Source organism: Lycorma delicatula, chromosome 6 (assembly GCF_047948215.1).
Source record: "Lycorma delicatula isolate Av1 chromosome 6, ASM4794821v1, whole genome shotgun sequence".
In the NCBI taxonomy this organism is placed as follows: Eukaryota; Metazoa; Arthropoda; class Insecta; order Hemiptera; family Fulgoridae; genus Lycorma; species Lycorma delicatula.
In genome coordinates, this window is record NC_134460.1 from 24,566,379 (window position 1) to 24,593,460 (window position 27,082).

At 30.4% G+C, this 27,082-nt stretch overlaps 1 protein-coding gene across 1 annotated transcript in view; it reads left to right on the plus strand.

Moving 5' to 3' along the window:
* Positions 1-27,082, plus strand: part of LOC142326626 (uncharacterized) — a 75,163-nt gene that overhangs the window by 16,053 nt on the left and 32,028 nt on the right. Inside the window, exon 2 of the mRNA XM_075369222.1 lies at positions 11,746-12,002. Coding sequence (XP_075225337.1) covers positions 11,769-12,002 — 234 coding nt within the window. The 5' untranslated portion in view covers positions 11,746-11,768. The remainder of the gene's footprint in view (positions 1-11,745; positions 12,003-27,082) is intronic.

A 27,082-nucleotide genomic window follows, 5' to 3' on the forward strand; every position in this document is an offset into this window, starting at 1 on the left:
ACAAACTGGCTTTATTTAATAAAGTTTTTTCTAAAATGCCTCTGAAGATGATTGAAATTGTTTTTTTCACTATATCTCCCATCCCCTTATCGAATTTTGAGAAAAAAACTAATATGATCATTGCCCAATTTATAAAAATATTTGAGCCAAATCTGTAGAAAATCGGTTCGGTCAATCCTGAGAAGTAAAGCCAAAAGCAGTGCGACACACACGTACATCGTATGCACTTATACATATATACGTTTTTTTTTTTTTTTTATCTACATGAACTAGTTGGACATAAACGTAAAATAAAACCTCCATACCCCATTTTTGACATGATCACCATACTTTTTCCTTTAATGTAGCTATATTGGCTACATTCGCCGGGAAATTAAAAATAATATTTGAAACCGGTCCATTCGATGATAAGTAAGACTTGAGCTTGTACAGAAAGGAATAAGAAACAAAAATAATATGTACTGAAAAATTGTGAAATCCTTGTATTCTGAAATCAGTTAACAATGATTTGTGTAATTTTTTATACTTGAGCGCAAATTTAAATAATCTGGCAAAATGTCACTAAAATATGTCGGAATTTGCATAGAGGTTGAAAGTTAACACTTCGTGAAATGGAATATTTGAATATGTTTATTTTTTATTACCACTCTTAGTTTTACTTTCTTTCTTAATTTATGTTTATTTTAATTTTTTTTCTAAAGAGTTTACAAAATTTTTAATTATTGTTTTAAATTTATAAAAAGATAAACAATTTTTTAAGTGGATAGGTTAAACTAGAAAAAATTTGAAAGGTTGTAATTTAAAAATTACAATTACAATTTCTCAATAAAATTATCTTAATTATCTCTAATCATAATTATAATTTTCAAAATTTATTGCTAATTTTGAAGACGAATTTTAGAGCTATATTTTGATAAAGTAGGCTGGTATATTCATTTAATATAGAAAAATATTAAAAAAATATTGTTTTATTTTATTTTTATTTTAGTTTTTACCACTGCTTAATTCCTTGTGTTGTTAACTAACAGTTAGAACGGAAAGGATTTAATTTTATTTTTTACATCCGAGTAGAAATAATAAAAAATAATTTTGATGCAGCAGGAGTTGTAAAAATTGAAATTCTGTTAAACAACTTGTTCCTTCCTGTTAATATACTTACATCAAAATTCGTAGGTTGCAGTTTGACCTCCAGCAATTTAGCAACATCCTTAAACATCACTTACTTCTTTCAACAAAATTCTGCCAGACTGCTTGGGGCCGATATCTGATTTCTCTGTCATTAAAAAAAGTGGTACACATGCACTGTTTAAAGGATTATATTTGTCTTATAAGGCAAAAACCTTTTATTTTAAAGTTGAATTATCGTTATTATTATTATTATTATTATTATTATTATTATTATTATCCCTAAGGCCTCACTTATTTATTTTCGTTTACTTATTTGCTTAACTAAATAGATATAAAAATGTTTTCTGATAATATATTTTAAATCAAAAAAAAAATTTGACAGCACAGTCAGGAATTTCACGCCACGCGGCTTTTTTCTGAGATTCACGACTTATAAACACAATTTAAAATATGTATCATTTTATTTAAATATAATATTTTTTGTTAACTTAATTCAATGATTCTAACTAAAACGGGCGCGCATACCGTATTTCATTCGCGCGGGTGTGGCGGTATTAGGGGCTATTTTAAATACTTTTTTACGATTTAAATATTATTAATTTATTTAACTGTACCACTCACCTGTGACGTCACAACGTAGATCCGACTACAGCATCTGTACGTCAGTGCTACAGTAGGGCTCCTTGTGGTGAGAGGGAGTACTAATGACATACTACACCCACTTAGCCACTAACTTATTTAGAGCATTTTTTGCAGTAGGGGTGCAATTTTGAAAATTTTTTGCAAATATTATTATTTTTTAATTGTTAACAAATGTGCCTAAGAAAAATAAGACCTTAATTAGGCGAAATCTCGAGATGCTGATGGTAACCTTGCTCTACAACCTTACCCGCTTGACTTTTTAAGTTGAAAATTTAATGATATTAATGCCCCATATATAAAAGTAATCTGACATTCCTATAATTCATCAGTAACTTACACATACGATTGAGAATTTTGTTCAAATTTGCAATCCAGTAAATTAGTTTCAGAAATTACATTCAATTCACATTCCTTACATGATAAGATTCCATAGTCTTCACCTCGATTTAAACCGCATTCATTCAGAATTTTGATCAGAAGTGCGATAAACCTTTCGCTTAGCGCCGCAAACGGGATAAGCATTTCTTAGACAATATTTTTGTGGTGACTACCATACCATAAAGTTTTAAGTCAAACTCTAATCTTTCCAGTTCCATCTTAATCGTATTGCTTCTTAAACATATTATTTTCTGTTCATTTCATCTATATTGACTCTTCTCGTTTGCGAATCGATCTTAAAATAAAACAAATAACAATATTAATTAAAATCAATTATATGTGTATGAACGGCTACTATTGAGTTATCGTTTTTAAAGCTTATCTTTTACTTCCGCATTCATGTTGTAAATTCCAAAACGGATTAGAAATTTCTGAAAATCAGAAAAACTTATTTCTATCAGTTTTAAATTAATTATCGATTTTAAGTAATACACTGTAACTTCTGAATTTTATTTACCTTCATTGAATTTTATCGGTTAAGACAATCAATCATCTCCCTACAAAACGGATACCGATTTTGTGGTTTCCTCATCATACTTGTAAATAATCCAGTCGAACATTTCTGACAAAAGGTGTGACCACTTAGCATAAATACTATTCTAACATCTTCTATTTGATATATTTTACATAGTAGATTTGTTTGATTTCTTCATCGGTAAAGTCGATGAGACTTTGGTCTTCTTCATCGATTTCAGTTCTATCATCCTTAACGATAAAAAAAATTCGCTGAACATTAACTTTGTATAAAGTCGGGAACATGAACGTGGTACACACCGTCAGATAGTCTGCTACCATGCTGAAAAAGAAAGAAAAATAGAAAAGACAAAATAAAATGCACATTCTTATTATAAATATTCTGATGTGGACACCACATGACTTCCTTGTTCGCCTATTAAATTGGATATATTTTTTATTACATTTTTTCATTCTTTTATTTTGTTGGTATTGTTGAATTATTACTTATTGTAAAAATCGTTTCACGATTACAGATTAATAATTATTAATAGATCAATATATTTAAATTAAACAAAAAGTTAAAAAAAGGAGATGAAATCGGATTCTCGCTGATGTGCCTTCCCCTTGTAAGATCCAAATAATTCATTAATTAAAATTTTATTAGGCTATAACTCTGGAACCAATGAAAATAAATACCACCTATGATATATCGTTGAAAACCTCTCAATAAGGGCTTATTACTGCAATTAAAAAAGTCCAAAATCCAAATATTTTGGGCACTTTTGATCCAGTCGATTGCAATGAAAAGGGAAAGTGCATAACTAGTTGTTACAACAGTCCTAAATCCAAAATTTCAACATTCTACGGCTAATAGTTTTGAAGTTACGCGAAATACACACGTACGTATAAAATCCGTTGAAATCTGAAAACCGAAATTTTTCGCGATTACAGTACTTTCTTGTACTCACTCGTACAAGGAAGTAAAACCACTTATTAAAAATTAAAATTTTACCTCACATACTGAACATCCGATTGGTGGAATGTTTTTTTTCTTACATGAATTACAAATCGAATATTCGCAGGGGTTTGTAATACACATAATTCAATTTAATTTACAAAAACTACACATCGTCAAATCTCTCTCTCTTAAATGCAGTCCATATTATGTTTTGGTGTTATAACCCGCACCTACTACAAAATTTAAAAATTATGCTCTTTCGGTTTTTGAAAGAAAAACTTTCAAGCAAGGAAGAAACGACATTTCCTTTTAAATTGGTGATAAATATTTTTGCTTTCATTACCTCAGACGGCAAGTTACGGGTCAAGTTACTTCCATCGTTATATCGTTAATAGTGCGCATGTGTAATTTAATCCGTGTGCCTGAGAAGTTGCATTATTTCTTGATGCTTTTTTAGCTTCTACACACGCATACTGCATCTAACATTCGATTCCATCCGTCAATAGCCAAAGGATGATAGTCACTGCTAGATTCAAAATCCTCATCCAATCTTCTCATATAAAAGCTTCTGCCTGAGCGGTCGTAGCACCTGAAGAAGCTAGTTCTTTTTCACTGCAACCGGATTCAAAATCTAATCTTCTTTTCGCCCGACGAATAGGCGGACTGTTTTGAGATGAGGGAGGCTGATAAGTCGATGGTAAACGCTATTTCAATCTAAATCTGAAGAGCAATCATTATGTAACATTACCTAGATGAATTTCTCAAACGATCATCAGAATCGAATATATCCTGTGCCATCTGTAAAGCAATAAAATAGACAAACAGACAGCAGATTGAGATTTACATTTAAATTCTTTAAATGAAATTAAGTTACCGAAACAATCATCTGATATACTCCTAAGCAGCAAGCTGTTTTTACTGATGGTATTTTCGATTCTATTATTTCAGTCTGGAAAAGAAAAATACCGAATAAATTAATTTTTTTTTTCCAGCACAACTTACAAAATTCATAATACATATTATTTTTCTTTAGTGGTATTAGTAGATAGATCACAATGCGTTCATTTAAAATAAGATATTTAAAAACTGTTCTCACCTTATTGACTGGTTGTCGCGGATCTTGATGTTGCAATAATAGTAGACTTTATTATATAAGAACTGTAAGAAAACAAAATTATGACCATAATTATTATTTATTCTTTACTATTATTTAAAGAGCGTAATTATTTAATTATATTTATTATTGGTATAAATATTATTTAAAGCGCGTAATTAAACTGCAGTTTAGCTGGAAAAATAAATACATAAAACGCATAATTACATTTAAAATCACTTGGACTAGCACTATAACAAAATGTAATTATTTTCGCAGTAAAGAAGATAATATTATCAGTTAATTATTATTAGTTCAGTTTAACTCTAACAAATATCATATATTAATTTTATTTCCAGTTTAAAACTAATATAAATGTTATTTAAACCGAGTAATTAAATTGGAATTAGGTTGGAAAAATAAAAATAGATTAAGTGCGTAATTATACAAACATTATCTAGTTTTATAAATATTATTTAAGGTGTGTATTTATTCCATTTAATTTTTAAACTGCGTAATTATATTTTTCAAATCCATTTAATATTTTAAGTCCATAGTCATTAGTTAAAAGTCGAAAAAACATCTACAACAATCACTTCGCATTTCATTTATTATTTATATTTATTGTTTACTATTTATTTTAACATATTAATTTTTTAACAACCGCTTCAAATATTAACTTTAATTCTACATGCAATTACATAGAAACTAAAATATTAAATCTGCTTATAAATATTATTTAAACTGCATAATTAAACTGGAATTAAGCAGGAGAATAAAATAATGTATAAAGTATAATTAAACTGGAAAAGAGAACTTAATAAAGTGCGTAAATATTTTTAAATGCATTTAATATTTAAAGATAATTGTTATTTATTTGTATTTTATTTAAATTTTGTATTTATTATTATTTTTATTTAATTATAACTATTATTTATTTATAATGATAAAAATCGACACACTCACCTGAATATGATGATGAATATAGCGTAGATCAGAATTCACCAGGCTGATAAGGTAGAACGAGGTAAAATTGCAGTGAAAATTTGGCTGGTATTTATACAAATTCGTCGTTGGTCTTATCAAAAAAATAAACAAGTGACGTAGATTGCTAGATAACTTTCAAACTATTAAACAAGTTATTACTAGTGCAATTTGCAATAAGCGCAAATTATATTGTACAATTAAAAAAAAAAAATAGCGGGGGTAAAAAAGGATCATGTGATCAGCAAAAGGTGGTTAGGAGATAAAAAAAAACATTTTTTAATGGCGGGGTTAAGATTTGTGAATTGAATTACATCAGAAAGTTGGTTAAAACTATCTGATTGGACGGATTGGCGGATTGGACGGATTTTTCGCCGAAAAAGAGGAAAGCTCTACCAGCTGCTGTCTGCTCGCACAGAACGGCAGTATCGGGCTCTCGCCGACTAAAACCCCTCCCCCTCAGTGACATGCGAAGATCGGATCCGCCAAAAGGCGTAGCATAGTACACTCCAGACCGTAACCTGGAATGGATATGTTTGTTTTGAACTGGACTGGTTTGGTTTGGTTTGGACTGGACTGGATTGGTCTCGCCTGGACTGGAATTGATTCATTGGAACTGGGGTCGTCTGGACTAAAATTGTCTTACTCGAACTAAACCTACCCGTTTGGACTTTAGCCTGTTTGGACTTACGAGCTTGAATTGTGGAGTATAGCATGCAATCCCAGTATTGACATACTTGAACGTTACCAGACAAAAACATTCCGAAAAATGCTAAACATATCCTGGTATATTTAGCAATATCTTCATATATAATCTTAAGTTGAAAATCTTTTAATGATCTTAAATTTCGGCAGGAAATCTCTTTGGACAACATACGGTATCAACATCGTTTGGATCGACACCCGAATTATTTGGCGGTCAATTTATGGGATATCACCATCAGTGACTTTTCATGATTGCTAAGAAACAATATTCTTGGTTTGCCTTATCGTTTCAATTAGGTGATTTTAAGGTCTGGCTGTACGGAGTGCTCTTCTATTCTTTCATATCGTTGGTATCGTTAAGTCACCAACCGCTGGGTCTGTGACTACTTAATGTTAGTTCAAATAGAGATCTTATTTACTTATTGTTCAATTATCTTGCTGAACGTAAAGTTGCACAGCAACTTAACGACACTGCAACGTAAAGTTGCTGCGTTATATCCCGTTAATGCCCATCAGGGCTAGGAACGGGAAGGTATCTGGCGACCGGAAGCGTCACAAGCCGGGTGCCTTTCCCTACGGGGTTGGGATGTGTCGTTATGATAAAAAAATTAAAAAAATTATTACAAAAACGCATGTTACTTAGAACTTATCTGTTAAAAAAGAATTGTTCACAATTAATAAACTTCATACATTATTTTTTTCAATTTTAACCTTATTTCCTGAAGATTTTAGAAGCGGTAAAGCCTTAAAATCAGACTATACTAAATTATATTTTACGTGATGTATGAACGTATGTAGATCATTGCAACAATTTAACTTAGTTCAGTTTTATATGAAAAATAAATATATTACAAAAATTTTGTATGGTGAGCAAAGGACAGTTTTATACACCGTAGAATATACTCGTTTATCGATAAATACAAAATATATGATAGCCTGCTCATTGTCCTAATTTTTTTTTTCATTATGTTTTAGTTTAAAATTTTTACAGTAGTGCTAGATAATACTAGTTCTTTTACTGTAATAAATCAAGACTCTTATTGAACATAAAACAAGATCCTCAATGTGTGATAAGTGAAAAAAAATAACAGGTTTTACTACTTAATAAAAAACAGAACCAGTCTTGCATTAACATGTGCCGTACAAGATATAAAAACACCTTTTTAAGTATATTTTTTATTATAGAAGAAAATACAAGTTGTTTACTAATTAATACTTGGCTCATATTCTAACGTATTACTTTAATAATCAATTATTTTTTTAAAAAATAACTAGCTTATTAGTAAGTAAAACTGTCATTTGAGAAAGAAAGTTTTTTTGCTATTTTATTATTATTATTATGTTTTTTTTTTAGTAGGGCAAAATGTTTTAAAATTAAATTCCAGGATATTAATGTACGGAAGAATACTTGAATGTATACTTTCTTATTATAGGAAATTGAGATTTTTGTTTCTCTGAGAAGAAACCTACAAAAAACATTTATGAGAAAATCACATTTGGAACATGTGAATATGTAAAGCATAAATTATTATGATTTCACTAATTGGAAAAAAATAACTTCATTGATTTTTTTCCCTACTAATATTTATTTTTTTATACGTCTTCATGTATGTAGTTCCTATATAGTTACTATTTGAGAAATAGCCTCAAAAAAGGAATTTAAATGCTTGCATTTCCAAAAAAGCTCAATAAAATAGTAAAAAGATGGTCTTTTTTAATATTACTTTTATTAATAAATTCCACAATCTTTTCAAATACACTTCCCCTTATTTTTAAATAAGAAGTAAATTTCTTCTATTAATAAAACTTTTAAAATCTTTTTAACACAAGAAGATAAGATTTTTAAAAAATCTGTGAGCTTTTTGTTTTGCAGTATGGAAATATTTTATGATTGTTGTCGTTATTTTATCTATTTAGTTTTTTTGTGTGATAGGTAAAATATTACAATGAAAAAATGTTTTGAATAATAACGTATAGACCAACTCCTGAGTTTTATAGACATCTTTCCTAGTTTAAACTTTATATATACATACATTATATACATAACGGATGCGGAAAATAAAACCGAACCCATAATGAAACCGCTACCAAACACTATTTATGAAAGACTCTCACGCAACTAGCGCGACTAGTGGACGTATATATCACTACTGATTGTTGCTGTCGTTTGTAAAGTGGTTACCTGTCAGTACAGTATACATTTTGTTGCGGTGCAGTATTGTGAGTGTAGTTGTGTTTGTTTAAAATGCCTTATTCAGTTCAGGAGAGGATAGTTATAGTTGAGGCCTATATCCGTTCTGGATCGTTTGAAGAATTCCCTCAAGTATACCTTGAAAAATTTCCGAATGCCTGTATCCCAGCGAATAGTAGCAAACACGATTTAGTTAAAAAATGGCGTACAACAGGTTCGGTTTCAAATGCAAAACGAAATAGGCAACCTTCTTTTAGGACTCCACAGGTTGCCAATATTGAAAGGAGAATTACTGCCAGTCCAGAAGATGTCATTTTCGAAGGATTCTTTGCGCAATTAACTGATAATGAAAAATAATACAGCTTCTTCCAAAAAGACGGTTCAATGTGTCACACATCAGACGTTTCACTGACTGGCGTTCATACGGCTTTACAAATGAACGAGCTGTCAGCACAGGACGGTGGCCTCCACGTTGCCCAGAATTGTCTACTTGCCATATTTTTCTTTGGGGGTACTTAAAGGAGAGAGTTTATGCATCTAATCCCCAAAATATTGATGAACTGAAAGTGAACATTCAACAAGACATTAATGCAATTGATTTTAACCTTTTGCATTAGACGACTCTCAATATGATTAGTCGAGCAGAAAAGTGGATCGACGCCCAGGGTGGTCATTTTGAACATTTTTTGTAAAAATAAAGTAAATAAATGTAACATTTAAATTATGTTTTATGTTTTTCTTATTTAATTTATCCGTATAATTAATAAAATTTCATTTCATAACCTACCGGATTCTGCAGTGATTACGTTATGGGTTAGGTTTTATGTTGCTCACTCTGTACATCATATATATATATAGATGAGAGGGTCATTCATTAATTAAAGACACATATTATTTTGGAAGCTAAAACGGTTCAATTAATTAATGTGACTTTTTTCACCTTTCAACATAATCTTCAGCAATATTAATTCATTTGCTTCCATCTTTGAATCAGCTCATTTATACCTACTGAAAAGAAATCTGTTCTGATACCGAAGCCAATTTAGCACATTTTCTTTGACGTCATCCATTAAACTTCTTACTATGTAGCGACTCCTTGAGTGAATCAAATAAGTATAAATCCGATTCTAGGACTGTCAGGGAGTGAGGAAAAACCTAATATCTGTCCAAACTAATGAGATTTATCATAAGCCTATAAAGGCAAGTAAATTATATATATATATATATATATATATATATATATATATATATATATAGGAATATATATGAAAGGAATCATCATCATCAAATAAGCGACTCAACCCCAAACTAAATTTTCGAAAAGCCTCCGGACGGATAACTGAGCCCTTAACACAGATCTAAAATGAGAGTCCATTCATACAAAGGAACGAACAATATTCAAAAGAGTATTTTAAAGTCTCCTTATCAAATTTCTTTTTTTTTTTAATATCCGGGACCATCGTTAGGTATTGCTTCACAGGATGAAATGAATGACAATTTTCGTAGCGTGTGAAAATGCCATGACTGACCGGGGGATTCGAACTCAGGACCTCCGGATGAAAGACGCTACCACTAACGCCACGGAGGCTGGCCTCCTTCACACACTGTTTTCTTTAATCATTATGATCACAATTCTTCAGGAGTCATTATATTTATCGTTATAATAAATGCTGTTCTCATAACCTATTCGACAATACACCTGCTGCAACATTCCATCCTATTATACTATTGTGTAATTTTAACCTCTCTATCGCATAATACGACTCTGTTATATGTACAATAGAAGTATTGGTTTCTGGTTTTGGTGCTTTTTAGTTTGTGTTTTGTAGGACTTTGTTATGTTCAGGTTAATTTAGCGTTTAGTAAATTAATATGAATCGAAGAGTACTTTTCTTCCAGATGTTAAAAAACCATATAAGTGCAAGCTCAGTATTTTCCTTTGTCATTTCTCAAAATTGTATGATGCCTGAAAAAAGATCTAACTGAAGTATAAACCGTTTCTTACTCCAGAGTAAGATATTTGGTTATTTGTCACAAGATTTCAAAATATAACGTCATGTACTCGTAATACTTGTTAAAATCCCATTAATGATTCAAACGTTTACAATAGACTGCGATTATATTATCAGACCGTGTCTATATAACGTTGTTATTACTTTGGTTATAAGCCGTGTAAAGTAGAAAATAATGATACTTATATAAGGTGAGTCAGTTCAATAATAATCTATAGAATTGCTCTTATAATTAACCTCAAGATTATACTCAGATAACCATTCACATTACGGATTTTTGTTTACTTAGTTAAGTTTCTTAAATTACTTTCATTGTTCTTATTATTATTGTTAATATAATGATAAAACTAATTTTTATTTGTACTATTTTTTAAATATTCTTTAAAAAAGATGTTAGTGTACAAGGTATTAACTAGGTGTTTCTTTCTTTTAATGTGGGAATCGACCGGCTTCGTTTGTTGTTAATAATTTTAAATTTTAATTATCTACAACCAGACAATTGCCTCGCTGTAATTATAAAATCTATTTAATTATTGATTAAACTCATCCTGTTCCTTTTTAATCGCCAATTAATTATTTTTAATCGATAATTAATTGCTAACTGTTGTTAATTGTTTAACTGTTGTGAAGTCGCACAGTGTACATTTATATTTTAATGTAATACGGTTAATGTAATACATTTCATAAAACAGATAAGTTTCACTGCATAAGATTAATGCTGTACAAAATAATTTAAAGACAATTTTACACAAGTACAAACTCTGTACAATTCAAAGTTTAGGCAAAGTTGTCCAAAGTAATATACAAAATAAAGTACTGGGGATGGAAAACAATTAAATTGAGGATTTATATAATTACCCTTAAACATTAAGCAAATCTTTCATATACATTAAAATAGATTCTGACGCAACATTCGAGAACAAAGAAACGCTAAAATTGCTTATTGTTAGCGATTTTTATATAACTATTAAACTCTTTTAGATTTTCTAAAATATTATCACAAAAAAGATGTTTCTTTTTTTTAAAAAAATCTTCCAATTTACATTCTGTAAATTAGGAATTTTGTCCCGATAAGCAAATAGTTAATTAATATAATTAGTACTGATAATAAATTTATTAAAAAAGTTTTTTTTTTCAGTGTCAGATATACAATGTACGTTCATGAACGAAGCTCGTAGATCGGAAAAAGGTGTTGTCGGCACAAGAGATTCGATATCGGCTAAATTGAGGAAACCAGAAGGATTTAAAGGATCGCCGTTATTCGCAGATGATAGAGGCGTAGATCCGTTGACCGATCCCATATGCCAGATAAGGCCGGATCCAACCGACCTAACGCATCACACTTACCTACTAGTAGTCAATGATTTCACTAGATGCGGTGTATTAAAAAGAAATGTAAGTAAGTGTAAGAATATTTTTATTTATTTATTTTAGTATTTTTCCAACATTTATTCAGTAATTTCTACGACCTTCATTTACACACTCTTATCCACACACCGGAAAATATACGTACAAAATTATAAATCATCAACATGTACGAGAATCATTAAGAGTATACACACTACACATAAATTTATGTCTGTTCGTGTAACGCAGTTATATCAATCTTCAATGTCATATGAAAAAGTTCTATAAATGTTTCTCGGTATCGTTCATTCATTTAATCGACAAAGTAGTTACATGTAAATCGTTCGATTGTATAATTGCTCTGTAATCTATACTTCGCGATTTTATTTCTTCACATTTTTCTCCAATGAACAGTTAATATTTTGATATTATTTTATAAGAATACTAGCATTACCATCGTGGCTTCGCCCGCGTTATATGATTATTTGCGTTTCCCGTCGCGGTCAATTTTTTAAAATGTTTTTTAGCCAAATAACCGGAGGCAGATACATCCAATTTTATACTTTTATACGGATTTGAATGCAAGATTGTGGATACCGGTGTTCTTTGGTGGTTGGGTTTCAATTAACCACACGTGTCAGTAATGGTCGACCTGAGACTGTACAAAACATTTACACTACACTGATACATATCATCCTCATCCAAGAAACGTTTTACCATTTTCTAAGATAATTCATAACACATCTTTGATTCACCTGATTATCTGAAAACAAAACTACCTAAAACTCAAAACTGTGATACATAAAATTCATTAGGAAATTGTAGTATTAAATGAAAAAATTCGTATTTCCTGGTACTTAATGAACTACTTTTAACAGATTAGAAAATCAATATTTTTACTACATTAAATCTGTATTGTGAATTTAAAAATTACTTATGGCTGAAACATTTTTTGCAGTTTAACTTTATGCCAGTCTGAATGAATATTACGCAATACAATATTTGAAAGAAAAGCCATCGTTAATTCAAACATATAAACAAAAACTCATATTTATCTATATCATTATCATTCAGTAAATATTAAATATACTCGTATACGGGCCATTTTACCACTTTCTGGTGACTTATTTAATAAAAAGGAAAAACTTTGGTTTTTCTTAAAATCAAATTTTTTATCATTTTTTTAGACGCATTTTTAATTGTTGAAGAGCTTATACATCTTAGTTGGAATCTAGCTGAACGGTTTATAGGTTAGTAAAATATTTCCACATGCCACATAATTTTGGGAATGTGTGTAATTAATTCTTCCTGTTCCCAAGTTGTACTAATCTTTGGATGAAATTCATTTTTTGTTGGACCTTATCGACGTAAAATGTTTGCGATCAATACTGTGCTGTTCCCATTCGAATAAAACCTCCTCAAAGGATTATAAATTAAACGGATATCTGTTGCTTAGAAGCGGCCTTGAATTTGAAGTAGGGGGTTGTTTCTTATGTAAACGGTTCTTCCAATATATCATCTAATTCTTTTGCTTTATCACTTCTATCCATTTAGGTCGGTAGATATAGATAAGTAAGGTCTATTCTGAGAACGTCATAGTCTGTAGCGAAATGCTTCCTTGAATTTATCTGACGGAGAAGACTGCTTATAAACCTGGGAATTCTGATAACTGAAGTGCCTGTCTGATTAACCCAAATCTCTTAATCGTCCTAAAATACAATATACAGCAAATGGATTTTATTAAATTTTCATTGGATAAGAAACGCAATACTATTTTCTATAAGATTAGTGGATTAGAAAAGTTTTTTAGATTAGTTTGAAAACTGTAACTCGTTAATGAAAATTGTAATGCAGGCCTAATTTTGCTCCTCTCTTGATATTTCTTATTTCCTTGAACAAACACAATTTAAGTGCGCTCTATATATATATATATATATATATATATATATATATATATCACTTAAATTTCTACAACTGTCCTACAACTATGTTGTCAGCTTTTATATATAATATATATTATATTTTATATATATATATATATATATAGGACTTTCCCGTCACACGGATTTTTTCTGATGCACGGCTTACACACAACTTAATTAAAAATATTTATTATTTTATTAAAAGCAATATTTTTTGTTTATTTAATTCAATTATTCTAACTAAAGCGCCCGCGCATACCGTATTTCATTCGCGCGGGTGTGGCGGTACTAGCAGCCAATTTAAATACTTTTTTTACACTTCAAAAACTGTTTATATATAAATAAATGGAATTTAACCTAACCAACAATTCGTTCACGTTCTCTTTTCTAATTATTTCGATCACTCTAGTAATCTTCAGGAAAAGTTATTCTTCAATTTATATCTTTAAAATTAAATTATGTAAAATGTAAACTTAAAATCATAACTGATCGTCACAGTATAAAATTAGTCATGTCTGTTATGTAAGAAGATCGCAGTTGTTATCAACAACGTAAAAGTATTAGAAAAAATGTTTTTTGCAAATATTATTATGTTTTAATTATTAACAAATTTGCCCAAGAAAAAACCTTAATTAGGCGAAATCTTGAGATACTAAGGGTGACCTTGCTCTACAGCGTCAGCCCCTTTAACTTTTAAGTTGAAAATTTAATGGTACCCCATTATAGAACTAATCTGACTAAGTTTGGTCAAAATCGGTCGAGTAGTTCTGGAGATATAAGGTGATTTAGAGGCCGACACTGAACATATTCGCGTACATACCAACATCCGGAAAATTTCCATCCGTTTTTTGAGCCCCTTAAGTGCCAAAACGTCAAGATCCGGTGAAAACCGCATATGCAAAAATAGGAACGATTACAATACTTTTCCTTCTAAAGCTATAGCGCTAAACGGGAAATTAATATTAAGAAGATTAATATAAATTTTATATGGAAATGTTGAAGATAAAAATGGTATGTAAAAAGACTAGAATATAAAAAGCAAATAATGGAGGATGTAATACATATTATAACAAATATTTTTATATTAAATGATTAGAATACATAAAAACGAGGTAGAAAATTATTTCAAACTAGTTGAAAAATATATGAATTTTATTTAAGTTGAATTCGATCTAAAATACTGTTTTTTTTCTCACGAACCGTACTGATCTCTTACAAACCTAGTTTTTAACCTAAAAAATATAGTTAAATATTTAGGTTAAGATCTTACATGTATGATACGTTGCATACATGCATATTCTACAGAGTGAACAGTTATAAAAGTAATGAAACATTTATTTATAACAGATATATCAGATTATCCACAGGGACTCCCTTCAGGTACGTGAAATATACATATTGCATACTCATGATAGAGTATCTTTACTGAATCATGCTGACTTTAATTTATAAATTATATTTAATAGTAAAATAGATTTATTAACATTCAGTAAAAATATATTATACTATAAACGAAAAGTAATTAAAGTAGACGTTTTAAATTCTATTTTTGTTTGTACATTTACAAAAAAATTCATCACTTTGAGGTTAACGTTAACTATTAAATAAACAAGTTTATTATTATAACTGCTATTTATTATTCAAGGCAGATGGACTTTTTTAAATCCGTTTGTCATATTCTTCATCTGCCTTTCTCCTGAGATGATTCTTTTCTTTTTAGTTGCTTCCCCATTACAAATCAACTTCTGACCCCGACTCAGTAACGTAAACAAGCTCTTCACATGTCTTTCACAAATATTCGCTATTTTTTTTGTATTATCATTCGGTATTTCTTTTCATCCCAACACAATATATTATTTATTACATTAATTTATACACTTTTTTATAACGTAGAATGTCATTTTCATGGGAACGTATAAATCTATAATATGATATAACATTTATTGTGAAACGATTTAACTTAAGAAAATATTTATTATTTTTTAAATTATTTTTTGAGTTTTTGAAATATTTTAGTGATTAAGACTTGTATACTTTCAAAAACTAACTGTCCTGTTCTATGGAAATTTATTCCAGGATAACTGTGCTAATGTTCAGCAAGTGTTTATATTGAAAAAAAAACACAAAATCTTGAGCAGTTCTGCGCAAGATTCTGCGCAGTTCTGCTACATATGTTCGATTAACCAGTAGATCCTACATACAAGCATCAAGATTCAACTCGATCACTGCTCTGACTCATTCCATAAGCGCGTATGAAACATTCACTAAACACACTCAAAATAACCTCAATTATTTTCAGTCTTAAATTGAGCGTAACTCGAAAACGACCCAACTAATCGTCATCAAAATTTCGCCGCACAATTTCAGTTACAATACTATAGAATATCTACATTTCATTGAAATTAATGTAACAGTTTTAGAGATTTTCAAGCCACACAATATGCATAGGCCTATAAAGATAAAACGAAACCCATTTTAAATAAATGGTAATTTCATACTCCTCATACCTCAAAACGTTAAGAAAATTAATTTTCACCCCCCCCCCCCCCACACCGATCGCTACCGAAAGTAATACCGTATTTTTCTTCGAAAACTCAATAGAAAACGTTTCTGGTTTATACTACCTTTTTTTGTCTCCAGTCATTTGACTGGTTTGATGCAGCTCTCCCAGCTTCCCTATCTAGTGCTAGTCGTTTAATTTCGGTATACCCCCTACATCCTACATCTCTAACATTTTTTCCATAATCCAAACGTTGCCTGCCTGCAAAAATTTTCCCATCTACCTCCGATATTAAAGCGAGTGTTCCAGAATGCCGTAACATGTGGTCAATAAGTCTGTCTCTTCTTTTAGCTATATTTTTCCAAATACTACTTTCTTCATCAGTTTGCCGTAACACAACATCATTTATCATTTATCCACCCATCTGATTTTTAACATTGTCCAATAGCACCACATTTCCAAAGCTTCTAGTCCAAGTTTCACTTCCATATAAAGCTACGCTCCAAACATATACTTTCAAAAACATTTTCCTGACGTTTAAATTAATTTTTGATATAAGCAAATTATATTTATGATTGAAAGCTCGTTTCACCTGTGCTATTCGATATTTTATATCGCTCCTGCTTCATCCATCTTTAGTAATTCTACTTCCCAAATAACAAAATTCTTCTACCTCCATAGTCTTTTCTTGTCCTATTTTTATATTTAGTCGTTCATCTACTTATTTCTACTACATTCATTACTTTCATTTTGTTCTTGATTATTTTTATTGCGGTAGTTCTTGCGTAGGATTTTATCCATGCCATTCATTGTTTCTTCTAATTCTTTTTTACTCTCAGCTAAAATTAGTATATCATCAACAAATCGTAGCATCTTTATCTTTTCATCTTGCACTGTTACTCCACATCTAAACTGTACTTTAACATCGTTAACTGCTAGTTCTATGTGAAGATTAAAAAGTGAAGGGGATAAGGAATATCCTTGTCTGACTCATTTTTTTATTACTGTTTCTTTCTTATGCTGTTTCATTATTAGTGCTGTAGTTTGGTTCCTGTAAATGTTAGCAATTGTTCTTCTATTTCTAAACTTGAGCCCTAATATTTTTTTTTAAATACTAAAATCTTATTCCAGTCTATGTTATCAAATACTTTTTCTAGGTTTATAAGTACTATTAAATTGATTTATTTTTCTTTAATCTTCCTGCTACTATTAATCTGAGCGCTAAAATTGCTTCTCTTGTCCCTATACTTTTCCCTGAAACCAAATTGGTCTTCTCTTAACACTTCTTCTAACACATCTTCTCCTAACAGAATTATATTTAAAATTTTTGATGCATGAGTAGTTAAGCTAATTGTACTGAACTCTTTTGAAAAAATTTCAAAAAAGAGTTCAAAAAAATTATTGTTAATCTATATTATGCAAATCTTATTTCATTATGTAAATGACTATGATAGTTCAAACTGCTTATTTTAATACCAAACAGTTTGGTAAATGTTAAAAAAAAATTGTGAAAACATTTCTTCGTGTAAATCATTTTATAATTACCTTATGAATACCAAAAACTTTCCAATTCTCTAGAACTATCCACATTAACAAAAATACAAAGAAATCTATTCTAAAATGTAAAAATACCTGAAATTTATAACGAAAAGTATAACAACCAATTCAACAACTTTTTATAAGAATACGTAAATTTTTATATTAACTACAACTGAATTACTTATTGGCCAAATAGGGAATGATTTTTCAGATCCCGGTGCGGCGGTTCCACTAATGACAAGCCAGACCATAATAATTAATCTTTATTATTTTAATTATTTATTTTTTAAGTCGGTGAGAAGCTTTTATCAACAAATAACGATGGATTTTATTGTGCGAGTAAAAATAAAACAACCAACTTTTCATTTAATATAAAATGTAGGTCAATTACCTTTAATAGTTCTCAATCATCAGTATTCTATCCGGACGGAAATCATTATATGTAAATAAAAATATTCATTTATATTTGGTATTTTCATTAACCACATACAGCGAAACAGATGATGTGGTTGCATTTTTACAACGTTAAACGGTTAATACATCATATACGTATAAAAGTTTACAACGCATAGTTTAGTAAAACAAATTTTATATAAATAATTAGACTTAAATATCTTGTATTATGTGATTACAAATTAAATAATCCTTACATAAGTCACAAATACAATTACATTCTCTGTTATAATTGAATCTATAAATTATATATATTTGAAAATATTCACATTATTAAACCATATCTGCTATCAAATAAAATAATAAATTAATTTTAAGTCTAGGTTAATATTTTTTTCTTTTTTTTACCTTCGGGATCACCGGAGGTATTGCTTCAGAGAATGATATGAATGATTTGTAGCTTGTAAAAATGCCATGCCTGATCGGGGGATTCGAACCTGAAGCCTCCAGATGAAAGGCCGAGACGCAGCCACTTGCTCCATGGGGGCCGGCGGGTTAATAATTCGAAATAAACATAACAACATAATAGTTGTGTTTTTTTTTTTTTAAAGCTGATAGCAATCTATTTCTATACTATTATATAAAGAGGAAGAGGGTTTTTGCTTGTTTGGGATAAACAAATGAATTACTCGATCAATCGCAACCAAGTTTTTACCCATGTTTCTTAGCATAACTGAGAAAGTCTTTAGATATATTTCATCTCTAAATGAAAGAAATAAATATGTGTGTATGTACTAGTAATGGTTTGCCGGATAAGTACAAATTTAATAAATTGAATTAATGAACTATGAACTGATGAAAGTCACTATCACTGTGTGAGCTGGGTTTCAAGTGAATGATTCGATTCAATCAAATGAATAATAATAAAAATAATACAATTATTAAATGAATAATGAATAAAAATAATACAATTAAATTTACTTTAAAATAAAATAATAATAAAATCTGGCTATACGGGCCGACTAGTAATTAAGTAAGTAGCAAGAAGTTGTACAAATTTCCTGCCTTCGTCCCTAAAACATATTATAAATTAAATTAAATTTTTAAATCGCATTAAAATTAGTGAAAAACAACACTAGTTGGAAATTGTATTTTTGCAATTTTTTTAGAAGGAAGCAGTTTTTATTTTAATTTTTCTACTAAGTATTATTACTTGTATTGATAAAGAAATAAACAGAAAGGAAAAAAATTACTTTTTGGATACTTTATGAAGGTATGATAGCCATTATTTTTGTATTTCCCCCGTCTCCAACAAACAATTTTTTTAAATTTTAATGACAACAGCGTCTCATAAATAGTAGTCATCTTATCAAACTTCAGATTAACTAAATAACAATAGAATTTGTATTCTTAATAGGGTATTCGTAATTTTTTGGAGCGAGGGCGGTTTAATAAAAAAATAAATAAAATAATAAAAAACCGTATTTCATGTTTATTAATTATATTGATAAGGCAATAAATAGGTAAGAAACAAAACTTACACTTCTGACATTTGATATCCCTACCTTTGTATCTTTCCACCCTACATGGATTTTTAAAAATCATTCAACTCGTCAATGCTTCATATAAACAGGTGTATCAAATATATGGTAGGTATTAAGGTTTATCCGTTTGATGTACGATTAAAAATTTGAATTATACGTAAAAGTAAGAAGTAATTTCAATGCATACTTGAAATGAAATTCAAATAACATTGTGAATTTAAGATCAATGCCTCATATATAACCTATCCAAAGTTATCCTATTAAATTTTAACTTTTTAAATCAGCCTCTTTTTGAGATATTAAGCGAAATATAGATTAACAAGCGCATGGCCCCCCCCCGGACTCATATACGCTTTTTTTTTTAATCTAGACGTTTCATGGGCTCCTGAGTCAGAATATATATCCATGTTTATCTTGATGAATCATTTTTGACACGATAACAATACTTCCTTATTTTATATTCTACAATAGCAAAAAAAATAAAATAAAAAAATGAATTAAAAAACAAATAATAAAAAATAAAGGACGTGAAGACAGTTTATGACTCAGTGAAAAAAAAACTTGTACAGTGAGCGATTGCGAAATCATTTCTTTAAAATTTTTAATACTTAAAGTCGGGCTAGTTGGAAGTAACTAAATTTCTATCTACCATTCTAGCGATTTTTTACAATTATTGTTACTATTACTCCATCCCGAGCTCCATTTACATTTATCAATTAGATCATTAACTATCTTTTTTTTATCGATGTTGCGGAGAAATATCATTTACGTGTACCCCCCACACAAATGGGGGAGTGTCGGACTCGCACGGGTTCGGCTAAATATTTTTAAGAGCCTCTTCTACTTTACCGTTCCTCTCCACCCGGGGCCGGTTTTGCATTTAAGTATAGCACAACCCCGGGGGTGTCAGAGTAGGGAGGCTTAGGAGTCCCACAGCTTCGTCACCACCGCCCACCTGCGCAAACACGGACAGACGACGACTCCACTGAGGGCTGTCCCTCACCCTCCCACCGCTAACAATTAGTTCTCAAACTATTTTTTCTTCTACTTCACTAATTAACTGTGTATTTTAACCAACAAGCTAGACAATTAAAACTGACTACTCATCTTGAATTATACTTATTCATTACACATATTGCCAACTCTTCGTCTTGGAGCACTGGTGTCTCGCGTCGCGAGCTCAGGGGTTGCCAGAGTCCCCCCGCTTCAGCGTCTCAGCCCATTCGTGTGAACACGAACGAACTGTGACTCCACGAGGGGCTATCTTTCATCCCCTTGTTTCTTCTTGTTTTTTCTTCAACACCTTGGTCACATAATTAGCAACGACGTTAAGTATGACATCTTCTACACCCTCACTTATTTCCTTCTTTGTAGGGTTCAACATTTTCAAAGTTTCTGCGACAATCTTTCTTTCCCTATTCCGCCCTTAATCCATACTGTAAAAGTTGTTTCCTCTCTACCATTTTTTCCAACGATACTTCCGTATGGATTTTACTTTAATTAATAAATAATTTCGTCAATGTCCTCCGGTAGTATCTGTTGCCAGAATTCTCTGCATCAACGTTTTATTGAACGATCAAAATTTCTACCCCGTATGCAACACTACTCTAACAAAGATGTAAACGTACACCTTTTTTTTCTTTTTAAAATTTTAGCATACTAAAGTACTGAATTAAATTTCGAAATAACTGTTTTTACCTTCTTAATTATGTTTAAAATATCTTCATTATCTCAATCATTACAGGGTGTCCCATATAAAACGCAACCCAACCTTACATTGGTAGGTATTGAAATAACAAAAAGGCATGTGTAAATGTAATTTTTATTATTACCATCCATTACCTTACATTTAGAGTAAATGTTGGAAGTGGCCGCCATCTTCTTGAATACAAGCTTCAATTCTTTTTACAGCGTTTCTTTCAACTTGTTCAAATTTTTTGGCTGGATATTTAATACAGTTTGTTCAATATTGACTTTCAATTGTTCAAGTGTTCGTGGTTTGTTGCTGTAGGCTTTTTCTTTGAGGTAACCCCATAGAAAAAAATCCGCCGCAGTCAAATCTGGAGATCTTGGTGGCCACAAGCCTCGACCGATAACACGATTACCAAAGAATTCCTCAACGAAATCAGAAGTTGAACCTGCGTAGTGCGATGTCGCACCGTCATGTTGTAGCCAGCAGTGTCTGTCTTCCTCTTCCAAGAGCGCAATGAACTGAAATAAAATATCCTGATATCGTTCTGCATTAATGGTGCACTCGAAAAAAATAGGACCGATTATTTTCTTCTGCGATATCGCGCACCACACGCCCAACTTTTGCGGGTGTAATTGTTTTTCGTGATAAACGTGGGGATTTTCAGCACTCCAAATTCTACTGTTTTGGCTGTTTACGTAGCCATTCAAATGAAACCGTGCTTCATCTGTGAAAAATAACGAATCCATAACATTAATTCCCTCACGCAGAAATCGACAAAACCATTGACAATATTGTAGCCGTTTTTCTTTGTCGGGCTCAAGAAGTTGATGAACCGTTTGAATGCGATAAGGTCGTAATTGTAATTGTTTGGTCGCCCGATGGTTTGATTTAGACAAATTAATTTCAACAGACAAAAACGTCTGATCGATTTATTTGGCGAGGCGAATAATCGGTCTTTGATTTCAGTGACTGTATCTGTATTCAACACTGACGCAGATCTTTTGTGTTCCTTGTTATTAAAAGAACCAGTCTCTCTAAATTTTGCAACCAATCTTAATACTAATGTTTTGTTAGGAGCTGGTTTATCCGGGTACTTATGGCGAAACAAATCTTGCATTGCAACCACTGATTTCGTACTGAAGTACGACTCAACAATGAAAACACGTTCATCTAGCGAAAACACCATCTTGTTTCTAGCAATACACTGAACGTTATGACTGCATTGTTGTTGTTACTATCGGGTAGTGTTCTACTACGTCGCCGCGATGTTCAGATGTTGGACGAGTCCATTTCAGTAACGAGTAGGGGAGTAATCTTGACTTTTGAAATTTCATGGATGAGTGATTGATGGGTTGCGTTTTGTATGGGTCACCCTGCTTGACTGATGGTACATTAATTTATCTCACGGTATATCAATCTCTTATTATTATTTTATATTATAGCAGTGAAGAAATTTACGGAAAGGAATGTTTTCATACTTTTCCCTAATAATTATCCGTAGTTATAATCAATAGAAAAAAGAAAGGATTTGAAAGTGTCGTAGCCTTTTATTCAATTAAATAAAGTTTACAGCTCTCATAAGCCAGCACTTATTGACAAAAGCTAAAAACACTTCTTTAGCACCATTCTTTTTACTACAGTAAACTTTCATAAAAAAAGGAAAAACTTATTCGTTACTAATAATATTCCACGAGAAACACTGATCCTTCTTAATAGATAACGAACCATTGACAGTATAGAAAGAATAACATATTTTTCTGATTAGTTTATAGATCTGAAATTAGTTTCGGCTTCTCAGATTAGTTTATAGTAAATAGCCTTACCCAACAACAATACTAATTTATTTATCATCGAGTATGAATATATAGTGTCATGTAATATTGAGTATATACAAACACAAACAGATACACATTTATAGAGTTACAGAAATAAAAGAATCTATATATTTTTGGTTTACGATAGGTTTAAAATGTTTAATTATTACATTAACTTTAAATTAACCTTTCTTTAAAAAAATAAGATTGCCGTAGATTAAATCATTAAACTATTTGAAAGGATGGTTTCTTTGGAAACATGACCAAATTTTGCTTATGATCACTGGAATAATTTCGATTTTTTTTTTTTAAACGAAGTTCGTCTGATGGTCCTGTTGTAAGTTTCTTGTAGATAACTTAAATAGAGGCTTTTTTAAACAAAAATATTATACTCATGTACAAAATTTGAAGAGAAATTTTTTGTTTGTTGTGTTAGATGATTATAAAATAATGGAGTATAATTATACAGCCTGAAGTTATTATTATATTAAGAACATTAATTAACTAGAAAATTCATTGAAAAATTTTTTTTTAAATATTCCCGCTTTCATTAATTCTTTTTTTTTTTTATTTAGTCGGTATTTTCAACTTACATAAAGCGTACGGAATAACTTTGTAATGAAAAATAACATAGTAATTAAACCCAAAACTCTTTACGTATCGGAATGTTTAAAACTAAGCAGTAAAATAAGAAATTAAAAAATGTTATAAAAAGAAAGAAAGAAAAATTTTAGGACCAAAAAAAGAAAGAAATCTGAAGAATAAAAATAAATTCCGAAAAATTCAACAACAAAAAACCAAAAAACTTTCCGATTTAATAAAAAATAAAGATTACTTTTTATGGATATCTTTCAATGAACGGACGGAAATTAATTAACAACGAAAAAATATTAGAAATTAATAAAAACTGAAGTAAATTGGTTCTTAGTAGTCAGAAACGACTTGAGAGAAAAATAGATTTCTGAAAAGGATATCCAGTATAAATAATTTTTAGGGAAAAATATAAGATTTTCAACACAAAATTTAAAAAACGAATTAAGAGTAAGAGGTCGGAAGAAAAAAATAAACGGCAGCAGTGAAATGATGAGGAATATTGGAAAAATTGATAAAAGAAAACGGTAAAATAAAAGTTATAATGCGATCTATACAGGCCAAATCGAAAAACTTACAAAGAATAAAACTTATTCAAAGAATTATGAAAATTAAAATAATAATAATATTTAAGTAATTTTTTTAAAAATTGGCACCATTCTAGAGTGATATCAGCTATTATTACTTATTGTTTTTTATCTTAATTTTTAATTATTTTCTATTTGGGATCAACATCAAAACGTTTATTTGAAATTTAAAGAAGAGTGGAAGATTATTATTGTTATTATTATTTTTATTATAAATGTTATTCTTTTTAAATTATTTATTTCTAGCGCATTTTTTTAAACTTAGTTTATATATTTTAATGCTTATTTTATAATCATTAAAAATTTAACAAAAAATTTTGCAGTAAAAACCGTCTACTGATAAGTGGTTATGTTTTTAATATTAGCAAATAAAAATGACAAAGGAGTTTAAACAGGAGAGGAAAAGTGCTGTCGTAATTAATTATAATGAGACTTTTTCTCATTAAAATTAATTCATTGATTATTATTGGTTTGAATTCATAAAAAACTTTTTTTAGAGTTTTTGTTTTTTTAATTTACAAGTGTATGTAAAAAAAATATTCAAGTTTTCTTTAATGACGTATAAATTGTGTAGATTATTACTGATGTTTGTCAAATGACCTAAAATTTGAATTAACCATAAATCAAGCCGGGAATGGTAATTAAATTCTTTAAACGCTTTTAGTTGAAATATGCTGTGAAAGTTGAATATTATAAAGATGGTACTTGTATGTTATTGGTTGTGTATGCATAAACTGAGAGGAAAAGGAAACAAACTTGACCTTAAAACGCCACTTTACAAGTGTCTTAGGTTCTTGTAAGATAAGGAAAAACCTGTTTTAATGATACTATTTTTGGGAATATAGTAAATGTGCCACCTGTGTCCGAACGTGTTTTTCTTCCGTAATAACTATACTATATGTTTAATATTAATGAATATTTCATTAAGAGAAAGTCAACACAGTTCAATAGTCGTTATTCCAGTTTAATTGAACTATTAAAAATGATGTACTCATTTAATTTATAAACATACGTGAACATTTCCTGAACTTAATTTGGAGGGAAAAATACAAACAAATACATTGTCAATTTTTTTTAAATTTTTGTATTTTATTTACTTTATTTTTATTATTTTATTATTTATTTTTCCTTTTTTGTATTTTATTTATTGAAGAAGCTAATAAAGTACCATAAATAGAATAATGTAATTTTACGTACGCAGAACATAATTTATTTTATTATTTATAAATTTATGTAAAATAAAATTTGATCTAAAGTTTTATATGGACAATTTTATATCTATATATATAAAAATGTTAAGTTCGTTTGTGTAGGGCTTCAAAAACTCAAAATGTTCTGCACCGATTGAGCTCAAATTTTAGCACGATATATAACCCGCATCAAAGATTGTTTTTATCTATTTTTCGCATCAGTCACATACCCGCGACCGCGAGAAAACAGTTTTTTTAACGGTCAGCTGTGTACCAGTAACCGCGCCATTTGCCGGAAGCGAGGGGAACACTCTCCATACTAGCTAACGACAACCGCAATCACATGTAAAACAATACCTGTTCCCAATTACATTGTTTATTAACAAAAAAAAAAAAAAACGTATCCACTTGCATCTGATTCAGATTATTATACAATCTGAATTAATTATTCACTTTAATCGAGGTACTTTTGTGTGATCGTGTCGTGATTGAGCTGCGCCTTTCACCAAGCTCTGAATTTATTAAAAAACGACCAACAGTGGGATATATGTATTAATGACGCGTGCAACACTGCACATCCAAACCAAATTCGCGCATTATTCGCAATTATATTGACCGTTTGCTTCCCTTCATCTCCCACAGAGTTATGGGAAAGATATCGATCGCATATGGCTGAGGATATTTTGCATAGAGTACGCCTAGAAAATACCAATATGACCATGGAATTTTCAGAAGGCATTTACAACGAAGCATTGATAAATATTGAAGACAAATGCTTAGCTATTGCAAATAAAGTTCTTAGTAAATTGGGAATGCCAGCACCCACCCGAGCTGCGATTGCTTCATTTGATGTGGATTTACGCTGTGAACAGAGTTACAACAATGGTGATCTTCAGTCGTATGTCCAATCAAACATTCCCAAATTAACGCGTGAACAGAAAGGCATTTATGATCGCATAATGCAAATGATAAATGACGGAGTTGGGGGGGACCGTCTTCTTGGATGCGCCAGGAGGAACTGGGAAAACATTCCTCATTAGATTGATTCTAGCAACGGTTCGATCAAAAAATGACAATTATCCTGTTGCGGAATATTAATCAGCCAAAACTCTGCAACGGCACGCGACTTGCAGTTAAGAAATTGATGAATAACGTAGTGGAAGCAACGATTTTAACAGGGCCTTTCAAAGGTGAAGATGTCCTCATTCCTCGAATACCCATAATCCCGACCGATACACCATTTTAATTTAAAAGATTGCAATTCCCAATTCGATTAGCATTTGCAGTCACAATCAATAAAGCTCAAGGTCAATCTTTAGAATTGTGTGGTTTAGATTTAGATGCGAATTGCTTCT